At 46.8% G+C, this 12,529-nt stretch overlaps 1 protein-coding gene across 1 annotated transcript in view; it reads right to left on the bottom strand.

Moving 5' to 3' along the window:
• Nucleotides 1–10,890: 10,890 nt before the first annotated feature.
• The window catches only part of Anp32b (acidic nuclear phosphoprotein 32 family member B), a 21,120-nt gene continuing 19,481 nt past the window's right edge, over nucleotides 10,891–12,529 (bottom strand). The window contains exons 6-7 of the mRNA XM_005362140.3: nucleotides 11,798–11,867; nucleotides 10,891–11,325 (exon numbers count right to left, since the gene is read on the bottom strand). Coding sequence (XP_005362197.1) covers nucleotides 11,258–11,325; nucleotides 11,798–11,867 — 138 coding nt within the window. The 3' untranslated portion in view covers nucleotides 10,891–11,257. The remainder of the gene's footprint in view (nucleotides 11,326–11,797; nucleotides 11,868–12,529) is intronic.

Below are 12,529 nucleotides of genomic sequence, written 5' to 3'. Positions count from 1 at the left end.
AATAAATAAATAAATAAATAAATAAATAAATAAATGCATTCCTACATTATGAACCTTCCCTGTCTCAAAATAGGACCAGGTTCAATTCCCAGCTCCCAGCACCCACATGGTGGTTTACAGCTGTCTATTACTCCAGTCCTGAGGGATCTGTCACCCTCTTCTGACCTCTGTGGGCAGTGCATGCACAGAAAACATCCACACACATAAAATAAAAAAGAAGAAGCCATCCCACCAAAAGGCAGTTAGGCTGACGCTGCCGGGATTACTTCTCCTGCTGCAGTCAGCAGTAAAGGGGTTTTGCCAGTTGGCTTTTTGCAGATGAAGCCCAGCACCCAGACATGCTGGGCAAGTTCCTACCCAACTCTCAGTCTTGTGTTTCTGGCACTTTCCATGGCTTTTTCTGGTTGGCTGGTTAATCAATGTTTAATCTGTCCAGGTAGGACTACTCAGGAAGGGTTTTCAAAGCAAACTAAAAAAAAAAAAAAAAAAAAAAATCAGCCCAGGACTCTTTCCTGTGGCTGGCAAAGAGGACAAGGAAGAACCTCGTTTTGGAGAAACTAGAGAGCCCTGACTGTATTAGCTCTCTGAGGCCCCGGGGCCACCCAGACTATGCCAAGTCTCCTGAACTTGGCTTGGCAAAGCTTCCTCTAGCTGATGGCTCCTGCCTAACATGTTGTCACTGTGTGGTCCAGCTACACTGAACTATTTTGAGTCCCCTAAGGATCATATTCTGTCACTCCAGGCCGTGGCTCAGGCTGTTTCCTGGTAGGGTTCATTCTGATCTCCTCCTCTCCACCATTTTTTTCCCCCAAGACTTATTTACTGGGCCGGAGAGACGGCTTAGAGGTTAAGAGCATGGACTCTTCTTCCAGAAGTCCTGAGTTCAATTCCCAGCAACTACATGGTGGCTCACAACCCTCTGTAATGAGGTCTGGTGCCCTCTTCTGGTGTGTAGGCATACATGCAGACAGAACACTGTATACATAATAAGTAAACCTTAAAAAAAATGTTTACTTTCATGAGCATTGGTGTCTTGCCTGCATGTATGTTGGAGGGTGCCAGATCCCCTGCAACTGGAGTTACAGACAGTTGTGAGCTGCCATGTGGGCAGCTGGAAGAACAGTCAGTGCTCTTAACCACTGAGCCATCTCTCCAGTCCCCCCCTCCCCCAGCATTCTTTTTTTTGGTTTTTCGAGACAGGGTTTCTCTGTGGCTTTGGAGCCTGTCCTGGAACTAGCTTTGTAGACCAGGCTGGTCTCGAACTCACAGAGATCCGCCTGCCTCTGCCTCCCGAGTGCTGGGATTAAAGGCGTGCGCCACCATCGCCCGGCTCCCAGCATTCTTTTTACTCTCTTTTTTTTAATTTTTTTTTTTTGGTTTTTCAAGACAGGGTTTCTCTGTGGTTTTGGAGCCTGTCCTGGAACTAGCTCTGTAGACCAGGCTGGTCTCGAACTCACAGAGATCCGCCTGCCTCTGCCTCCCGAGTGCTGGGATTAAAGGCGTGCGCCACCACCACCCGGCTCCCAGCATTCTTAACCTAGCTATCTTCTGCTCTCTAGTGCAGTCATTAATCCCCTCCCCTCAGTCCCTCAGTCCTTCTGTCTCCCAGGGCCTTCTCTAGGTCAGGGAACTGGCTTTTTTTTTTTTTTTTGCCTATTTCTTACCTTTTAATTAGTTGTCCCTCTTTGATGTCCCCCTGAGGTAGTTGGGGTCAGGGACCCAGGGCAGTCCTGGGATATGCAGAGTCCCAAAGAGATAGCGACCTGCTCTGCCTTATGTCATGCAGAGCAGTGTGTCGGAACTGTGTTCTGGAGCCAGCGGGGTGAGGGGGGACAGAGGTGGTAGTTGCACGCACATGCATGGTGGTGGGGGAGTCCTTCACATGCTTGTAATCTCAGTACTGCAGAGCACAGCCTGGACAGTTGGGTGCTGTGTTCCAGAAGTCTCAGGATTGACTGTATCTGTTTACTCTTCCGACCTCATTCAGCATTTTGGGAGAACATGATTGATCCATTTAGTTGTTGAAGTCAGTTTTCTGGCTCGTTCGTGTGAGGAAGAAGTGAGTGACCAAACCACACATAGGTCCCCACCCAAGCTGCCTAAGACCTGCCTTGATGTCAGGAGGCCAGAGTCTGGTCTCCCAGTGTTCTCAGTCCCACTTACAGGCATCATCACCGGTGACACAAACACCCCACTTCCGGCTTCCTCTGCCTTAGGCATCTCCCTATAGCACAAAGCTAGTTTCTCAGTTGTCTTGATGCAGACAAATCCCCATCTTACCCTGGGGCGACCCCGGAGCTAAAAGTCAACGGTGGACATCCCCTGCTTGCAGGATTTTGACCTTTGACAACTTGGCCTGCTTCCGTTTCCTGAAGGTAGCTCACTCTTACATCCAGAAACTCATTCCTGTCAGCCTACTGTGTGCTGGGGAATAGAATGTGGTCCTTTCCTGTAAAGTGTTGTAAAATGAAAGGCATTTGCAGTGAAAGTCAATTATATTCACACACAAATGTTTGATCACAAATTACACAAAAGGCAAAGAAAACCACAAACTTAGTCTGCTTTAGAAACCAAACCAACAAATGAGCAGGGTTTATCTCTGTGAGTTCACACGCACACACGCACACACACACGGAAAGGGAAAGATTATGTCTGCTGGTATTAAGAAAATACTCAAGAGTAAACATTTAGGCCCAGACTCCACCTACCCCCTGCTTCAACTCCTTCCTACTCATAATAATCCCTTCCTGCTCTGGCTCCTCTCTGCAGGATACTGTAAACACACACACACACACACACACACACACACACACACACACACACACGGTATAGGATCCTGAAACGGGAAGATGGCATAAACATAGTGGGGACAAAACTGGGGAAAGAATGTGTGCTTAGAGACATGAAGCCTGGGAACACACCCCCAAAAACAGAGCCACAGGGCTCAACCAGACACCAGTCCCCTCCCCGCTAGCTGGGGAACTTCCTCCTGTGGGGGATGGGCCACCAGAGGGCAGTGGTGAGGGTCACAGGAGAAGCCTGTTTGCACTGCTGCCACCTTCCCTGAGGATGAAGCCATCCTCAGGCTTCATCCGTACAGAGGGTCACAGTGTCATCCCCTAGCTGGGTTCTGCTCCTCCCTGCAGCCCTGGGAGGACCGTCACTCCATGCCGTTTCCATCTCCTTTGCTCAGTTCTTATTGAAAATCCTTCTGTTTCTAACTTTTGCTCTTCTTCCCTGAAGGGCTTCAGGATGTCAAATATGAGCTTCTGCACGTGCGCGCGCGCGCACACACACACACACACACACACACACACACACACACACCACCCCTAACGTAGCCTAGACTAACTTCAAAATTTCAATCCTCCTGACTCAGCTTCCCCCATCCCTCAGATTTACTTTCGTGTGTGTGTGTGTGTGTGTGTGTGTGTGTGTGTGTGTGTGTGTGTGTGTATGCGCATACACAGGTGCCTGGCTTCCCCCATACCTCAGATTTACTTTCATGTGTATGTGTGTGTGCATACAGGTGCCCAGCTTTCCCCATCCCTCAGATTTACTTTCTTTTGTGTGTGTGTGTTTACGCGTGCACGCACAGGTGCCCAAGGAGACAAAAGAGGGCTCCAGACCCCCTACAGTTGTAGTTAGAGGCAGTTATGAGCCATCCTGAGTGTTCTTCATGGCTGAGCCATCTCTCAAGCACCAAACCCATCTCTCTCTGAGGCCTTCTCTAAAGTCTCTGGCTCACTCCAAGAAGCCGTAGGAATCGTTCACTTTTTGTCTGTTCATCCTATCCACAACCCCTTATCCCTTGACAGCCATGACTACAATTGTGTCATTTATACTATTATATTAATGGGACCCTATTGTATAGGAGCTTTTGTGATGGACTTCTTTTTTCTATCAAGGTTTGGCTATGTCACCCTGGCTGGCCTGGAACTTCCTATGTAGACTAGGTTGGCTCCAAACTTATGCATAATCCTCCTGTCTGCTTTCCAGTTAGTGGGGTTATAGGTGTGTGGTTGCCGTACCCAAACCTCGGGATGAACTTTTTCACTCAGTGTTACTTTGGGGGTTTTATTCAGGTACTGCCTGTCTGCGTGCACATGAACGCATCATAGTTTGTGGCTCCTTACGGCCGAGTGATACTCCACGACTTGTGCTCAGAGCGCAGCCTCCCTAACTGTGCATCTGATGAACATTTCCTCCTGGGGTTATTTTCTCCTGGGGCTACTATGAAGCAGCTGCTTCAGACATCCGTGTCTTAACCGTGAAGATCAGTTTAGTCTCTGAAATCATGCCCAAGAGTACGCTGTCTGGCTCCCCTGGCGGTTGAGTAAGAAACTGCCGACTAGCTTTCCAGGGTGGCTCGAAGGGAAAGAGCCTGAGGCTTGTCACAGCTGCTTTTCTGGTCGAGCTGGGATCTCAGGTAGCTCAGGCTGGTCTTGAACTCTGTGTTGCACAGGCATGTCTTGGACTCTTGATCCTCCTGGTCCCACCTGCCCAGTGCTAGGATTGCAAGCATGCACTATCATGCCAGCTTTTTACCGGGCATGCTAGGCAAGCATTCTACCAACCAAGCTACAATACAGTCGAAGAGATCTGTTAACCTTTCCTCTGAGTCACTTTGTCTCTCAAGAAAAGCAAAACTTGAAGGACAGACTCCCCAGTCAGAGGACAGTTACCCCTGGAGGTTCAACCCTCAGAGGTTAACACATTAAAATTGGAGCAGACTGTTTTGTTTTGCAAAGACAACAGCAGAGATAATGGGTCAATGACCACACCTCGACCAGTGTATTAAGTCTCAAGTATTGTACTTAAGAATGTAAGCACTTGGGCTGGAGAGATGGCTCAGAAGTTAAGAGCATTGCCTGCTCTACCAAAGGTCCTGAGTTCAATTCCCAGCAACCACATGGTGGCTCACAACCATCTGCAATGGGGTCTGGTGCCCTCTTCTGGCCTGCAGGCATAGACACAGACAAAATATTGTATACATAATAAATAAATAAACATTTAAAAAAAAAAGAATGTAAACACTTGCCGGGCGGTGGTGGCGCACGCCTTTAATCCCAGCACTTGGTAGGCAGAGGTAGGCGGATCTCTGTGTGAGTTCAAGGACAGCTGGGTCTACAAGAGCTAGTTCCAGGATAGGCTTGGACAGGCTCCAAAACCACAGAGAAACCCTGTCTTGAAAAAAACCAAGGGTTGGGGGGACAGAAAACAAAAAGAAACTGGTATCATTTTCTTCTTTTCACATTGTTTTCCAAGCACCTGACCTCAATATAGGGACCACTCCAGAGGGCCCCATGAATTGTTTATTTTGTGTTTGTTTTTTTTTAAAAAAATATTTATTTATTTTGTAAACAATATTCTGTCTGTGTGTATGCCTACTGGCCAGAAGAGGGTACCAGACCTCATTACAGATGGTTGTGAGCCACCATGTGGTTGCTGGGAACTGAACTCAGGACCTTTGGAAGAGCAGGCAATGCTCTTAACCTCTGAGCCATCTCTCCAGCCCTTTATTTTGTGTTTGTGTTCAGGTATGCTACCTTCACACTCACGTGTTGGAATCCTAATCCCAGCACCTCTGAGGGTGATTCAATTTGGAGACGGCCACTGTAACAAGAGTTTGTTAAGATGAGGTCACGAAAGGGGGCCCTAGTCCAAAATAGCTGCTGTCCTTCTCAAAAGGAGGAATTTGCATGTTCATATGCACTCCTGGACACGCAGACATCCTCAGGCCAAAAGGAGAGGCCTGGAGCTGCCATTAGCTGTTGCAGGGGTTGGCCGCTTGTTTGTCCTGGCTGCCCAGAACCAAAATATCACACAGAAACTGTATTTATTAAACCACTGCTTAGCCCATTAGCTTTAGCTTCTTATTGGCTAACTCTTCCATATTAATTTAACCCATTTCTATTAATGTGTGTATCACCACGAGGTTGTGGCCTACCAGCAAAATTTCTGACAGTGGGTCCATGGCGTCTCCTGATTCTGCCCTTTTTTCTCCCAGCATTCAGTGCAGTTCTCCCCACCTACCTAAGTTCTGCCCTATCAACAGGCTAAGGCAATTTCTTTATTCATTAATAGTAATAATAGCACACAGAGGGAACTCCCACATCACCTTTCCTTTTCTGTTTAAATAAAAAAAGTTTTAACTTTAACAGTAAAATTGCATATATCAACAAAACAGGTATCAAGCAAGAATTACAGTTAGAATATTTCTACTACTTTTTTTTTTTTTTTTTTTTTTTTTTGGTTTTTCGAGACAGGGTTTTCTGTAGCTTTGGAGTCTTTCCTGGAACTAGCTCTTGTAGACCGGTAGGCCTTGAACTCACAAAGATCCACCAGCCTCTGCCTCCCAAGTGCTGGGATTAAAGGTGTGCCACCACTTCCTGGCTTCTATTTATCTTTTATCATAACTAAGGAAAACTGTAACTATCTATTCTTCAACTCCATCAAAACTCCAGAAGGATATAATATTACCTAAGTAAACAGGGCAGTGTAAGCAACTTCCAAAACTCTAGAATTGACAGAGACATCTCATTGCCTGGACAGTCACCCAAAGTGCTTTTGTATCATTGGGGCATCCATCTTCAGCCTACAGTCCCATAGTATCCATCAGACTCTTTCATGAAGCAGGAAATTTTAAAGACAGTTTAGCCTATATTGGCAGTTTTTCAGTTACTTCTTCTGTGTCCTGCAGACTTCTGGCAGACTCTTTCATGAAGCAGGAACCCTGAAGGACAGTCTCACCTTTAGGGAAGTTCAGCAGTCATTTCTCTGTGGGTCCTGCATGTCCAGTTCATCTCACAAACCCCATAAGGAGCCTCTTCAATGCCCATCTTCTCCTCCCTCTCTCTCTCTCTCTCTCTCTCTCTCTCTCTCTCTCTCTCTCTCTCTCTCTCTGTATAGAAGAGAGGGAGGTTTTTCTCCTATCGATGAAGGAAAAGTGTCTAGACTGTAGAGGCGGCGTGAGTGAGAGTGAAGTGGTCAGGAACGCACAGGTCTCCCCACAGGCCACGAGGAAGCAGGTGGCAGGAAGACTGTCTAGGGAGAGAGAGAGCAGCAGCCTTGGAAAGAACTGTTCCCAGTCCTTCTGAACAGCACCCTGGAGGTGTACAGCCCTGTCAACGCAATGGCTCATCAAGGGCAGTCCTAATTTACAGATGGAGAATGAAGTTCACCAAGGTGCCTCCACAGGCCACCTCGAGGAAGAGTGGCAAGCTGGCCAGTACTTAATTTGTATCCAGCCTAGGGGTCCATGGCTCGAGCCCCAGACTTCAGTTTGTTCTCCCAGTCCATAGCTTTCGGAAACAAGTGTTGTGGGACATTTGTACACTGTGTGAAAATATGCTGTTGTGATTGGTGTCATAGAAAGCTGAATGGCCAACAGCTAGGCAGGAGGTATAGGCAGGACTATACCTACAGAGAACTCTGGGAAGGCGGAGTTGCCAGCCAGACACAGAGGGAGCAGCATTAGCAATACAGAGAAATGGGGTGAGGAGCTACACAACAGAAACACAGAGTAAAAAAAATGGGTTAATTTAAGTTATAAGCCTAAGCCAAGACTGAGCTTTCATTGACCTGTTCACACTGGTCATGTTAGCCAGTGTGAACAGTGAGTTCTCAGGCCATTATGAGGTGAGGAGCCTTCACCACACAGCTCCTGCCTTCCCTTAAGCTTCACCAAGGGACGTGCATCAACAGAGTACGGATTATGAACTGAAATCTTTGAAACGTACACAAAATAAGTCCATTCTCCTTTAATTAAAAAAAAAAGTCCTATAACTTTCTCACCAGAACTGGGCCAGAGCCAGGTGTGGTAATGCATGCCTTTGGTCCCAGCACTCAGGAGGCAGAGGCAGGTGGATCTCTGAATTTGAGACCAGTCTGATTGTACAGAGGTAGTTTCTGGACAGCCAGGGCTGCAGAGAAACCCGTCTTGAAAACAAAAAAAAACAAAACTAGAGCTAAGCCAGAAGCCAGGAGCAACAATCAGCAAACGAACAGTAGGTTAGATTATGGGGGCTGGGTTGGAATCCTATGAGTTAGCTGTTACTGGTTATGTGGCTGCAAGGAAGTGCAAGACTGAAATAATCCTCAACAAATCCAGCCACCTCCCTTTCTCCTCCAACTGAAAGCCCACGTGATTATCTGTTCACCTAAATTCATGTCCAGAATCTCCTACGCTGACCAACACAATGATCTCCCTGGTATTCCCGAGTTTTCCAGAACTATCTCATTCACTCAGAGCCAGTGCCTAGGGGTGGGAGGCTGAGGGAGAGCATGGCCCCTCTGGTTTTGTCAAGATAAACCAACGAGCTCTTCACAGGCCTTCACTTCTCATCTGGATTTCTCCATGAACCACAAGCTTAGGTGACATCCCTCACTAACCCAAACCCTCATCCCTTCTGGATGGTGAGGCACTGGAAGGGCACAAAAAAATACCCTGCTGCTGCTTCGACAGAATTCAGAGTGGTCCATACTGGCACCTGGAGGCTCTGCCAGCTCAAGGGTCCAGCATCAGCAAAGGTGCCAGAGGCCGGGGTTTTGATATCTTGCGTCTCCACCCTGTGATTGGGACAGGACAGGGCTTACAAATATACCCGTAAATCCTCAAGCCCCTTCCTCTAAGAGAAGTGACCCCTCTGATACCTCCCCCAACAAGGTAGTCCCGTCTCTTCTACCCCCATCAGATTATTTACTAGGCTGGCTCACAGGTTCTGGGATGGACTTTCATGCTCACTGCAATCTTGGTGACTTTCCTAGGACTGCCTGGCACCGGAAGCAGGCTGGTAACTTGACTCCCTTTCCAAACTGTCAACGCAGCGGTACCATCAGCCTCATTAAAATTGATGTCAGCATAACTCGACAGGGCTGGAGAAGGCCGAAGGTCACAGAAAAGGGCAGTGTTCAGTGCTTCTGTCCAGCCCTCCTTAGGATGCTAGGGTAGTGTAGCTCAGAGAAGCCAGAGACCAGGTTTTACTGTGCTTAGAAGCCTGAATGTAGGCAAGGTACTTGTGTAAGCCTGAAGACTGTACCATTATGTGGGTTTGGGGAATCCTCTGAAAGACAGTAGTTCCTAAGTATCATCACTACTGTGGCTGGATTCCTATAGCAGAGTGAACTCAAGGCAAGAACACAGGGTTTGTAGCAGGCTTTTCAACCCGGCCAGGCCCTTCCAACAGGCCTCAGCTGTTTCACCTCCACTGGCATTTCGCTCAGGTGAGTTAGATCACCACAGGCCCTGGCCCCACCGGCCAGACCTGCTACGCACGCCAGCACAGCTCCCACAAGACACATCTTTCTTTCTCCAACTGCTGGAATTAAGCCCACCGAGTGAAGTCTTTCATGTAGGCAATAAGTGTAGAAATACAGTCTGCTCCATGACAGTGTCACTATAAAACTTGCTTCCTACAACTAATATTCTTCAGCCAAAAGTGGTTGAGCCTTAAGTCCTATCCAAGAGAATCATGTCAGAGGCTCCTGGCAAACTCAGTTTTGAAAGACAAAACCAACCCTGGCTTAAGAATTACCAAAGCACCTGAATGGCCACATTACAGAGGCCGAAGCCAGCAACCAGTAACTGCAGGAGAGCCTTGGCCGGTGACGTCTCCAGCCTCCCCTCTCCAGCCCTCTACTTCCCTAGTCGAATCTGCCTCTATTTGTCCTGGCCTCCTTCTTGCCCAGCTAAGGAACCCCGTGTATCCTAGCATTGTCATGTTCTATGAACATCTAAAAGAATCCAAGTTACTGTTGTTGGTATTTGATAAGGTGTATAAACTGTGTCTGAATCCATGGAGGCCAGAAGAGGGCATCCAATCCAAATAAATGCTCTTAATTGCTGAGCACGCTCTTTTGCCCCAGACTGCAATGAAGACATCTAGGCTGATAAAAACTACTGCAAATATACTGAAGGCTTACACTATGCAGGGAATAAAGCCTTGTGGTTGAGGAAAGTAATATGGGTCCAAATCAGAATTTTCTTTGCAAAAGATAAAAAAATATCTTAAATCATGGGACTTGGATTTTAAAACACCTAATTTGAAAGCTCCATTGACATTGTGACTTTTCTTAAGTTATAAACTCAGGTTCTAATCTTTCATAATCATTTAAATGGTACAGCTAGGCTCACCACACCTCCAAATCAGCACCTGCCCAAACCCGCATCATCCACACTACAGAGTATTATCACCTCTCCTCCCAGCCCCCGTAAGAGCAGGGCATATGGGCATCTTTACAGTGAGCTGAGTACAGGACCTCCCATCCTTTGCACACACACTCTAGCATGGCTTCAAGTCCAGGATTTATCTAGAGCCTCTTCACCTATGCCGACGTGAAAGTCATCTTTAGGCTAAATTTTAGACTTAAAAGGCTTTCCCTTTGCCGGGCGGTGGTGGCGCACGCCTTTAATCCCAGCACTCGGGAGGCAGAGGCAGGTGGATCTCTGTGAGTTCGAGACCAGCCTGGTCTACAGAGCTAGTTCCAGGACAGGCTCCAAAACCACAGAGAAACCCTGTCTCGAAAAACCAAAAAAAAAAAAAAAAAAAAGGCTTTCCCTTTAACTCACGTACTGGTTTGCAGAGGCTCCCGACTACTCAATTGCAGTACTGTTTTTTTCTGGTTCTGGGGCTCTAACCTAGGGCCTTAGGCACACTGGCCAAGTACTGTCACTACTCCAGATTCCAAACCATTTTAAAGTGGTCGCGATAGAGAGGATTCTAACAGAGATGGTCAAAGAGACCATTTAGAAACTTGAGAGCACAGTAGGCTTTACCAAAGAGTAATGCATTTATTTTACTTCGTCTTAGAAAATACTTTTTGAGCAGTCATCACATAAAATGTCCTACTGTCTTAAAAAAAGAAAGAAAAGCATGAGAAAACAGACCCAAAATGTTAAGATTTTATTTACAAAGCTTTTCCTTGTTGTACAGAAAGTAAAAATGTTGTTACAATCGCAGTGTAACTGGCAGCCAGGACGGTCAACTCACCAATCACAGCTGTCACGATACAGCAAGAGTCTTACACGAAAACCTAACAACGTTTACAATTTTGTAGGGGCAGAAGTCCCCAGGCTTGGTGGTGGATTACCAAGGGGCTAAACGGAGGAAGGCGGAATGTCTTGGGAACTATTCTTTGGCTCTTTGGGTGGGGTGTCCTGGGGTCGTATCACAGCTACCTTTTTAAACAGCTACCAAATCCATGAGCAGTCCAACCAATACTCAACAGTTCTGGTTCTTGCAGATTGTTTCGGGTCTCAATCATCTTCTCCTTCATCGTCTGTTTCCCTCTTTCTCTTTTCACCTTTCCCACTTTCTTCCTCCTCTGTAATAAAAAAATTAGCTGTGAGACCAGGTAAAGGCATTCTGCCTGAGATTCTCTGGTAATGTGGGATTCCCTTCTGTATATATGTTGTGAATACCATTGGTTAATAAAGGAACTGGCTTGGCCTGATAGGGTAGAACAGAGCTAGCAGGGGAAAACTAAATTGAATGCTGGGGGAAAGGAGGCAGAGTCCAGAGAAGCCATGGAGTCCCCCACCAGAGATAAGGCATGCTGAAACCTTGATGGTATATTTTATTCGTGGTAAAATATAAAATAGTGGAGATGGGTTAATTCTAGAAGAGCTAGCTAGCAATAAACTTAATATAGTTTTTTTGTATGGTTATTTCAGGAGTCTGGGCGGTAACACACTAGCAACCTCTTACAACAAGAGAGAAAGAGAAAGAGAGAGAACATGCAAGCACTAACTCATCCAATTTTTGACTGAGAAACGGAATATATGCATCAGACCCACCTTCATCCTCATCTTCATCCTCATCTTCTTCATCTTCATCAACTTCACCGTCATGTCCAAATTCTTCTTCCTAAACGAAAAAAAAAAAGAGAATAGCTCAACAACACTGTATGCTGCTAAGGCTCAACTGGTAGAGGTGAAACCCTGGCAACCTAAGGTCAATCACTAGAACCCACACAGACAAAATGGTAGAATTAAAGAAGAAAACAACTCTCAAAAGTCCTATGTCTCCATGCAGCTTGTTATGGGTGTGCATCCGTGTGCCTACCCACACACCCACACCAAAACAAAATCAGGCTTGATGGCTTACAACTGTTATTCCAGCAATTAGATATGGAGGCAGGAGGATCAGGAATTCAAGCAAGGCTAGCCTGGTGTTATGGGAATCCCCTCTGTGTACTGTGATTACCATTAATGAATAAAGAAACGGCCTTGGCCTGTTGATAGGGCAGAACTTAGGTAGGCAGGGGGAAAATGGAACTGAATGCTGGGAGGAAGAAGGCAGAGTCAGGAGATGCAATGGATCCACTGCTGGAGGTAGATGTGCTGAAACTGCTGGTAGGCCACAACCTTGTAGTGATGCACAGATTAAGAGAAATGGGTTAAATTAAGATGTAGGAGTAGGCCAATAGGAAGCTAGAGCTGCCGGGCGGTGGTGGCGCACGCCTTTAATCCCAGCACTCAGGAGGCAGAGGCAGGTGGATCTCTGTGAGTTCGAGACCAGCCTGGTCT

The sequence above is a fragment of the Microtus ochrogaster genome, linkage group LG5 (assembly GCF_000317375.1).
Source record: "Microtus ochrogaster isolate Prairie Vole_2 linkage group LG5, MicOch1.0, whole genome shotgun sequence".
In the NCBI taxonomy this organism is placed as follows: domain Eukaryota; kingdom Metazoa; phylum Chordata; class Mammalia; order Rodentia; family Cricetidae; genus Microtus; species Microtus ochrogaster.
Note: the sequence above shows the minus strand (reverse complement) of the source record. Positions and strands in the feature narration are given on the sequence as shown.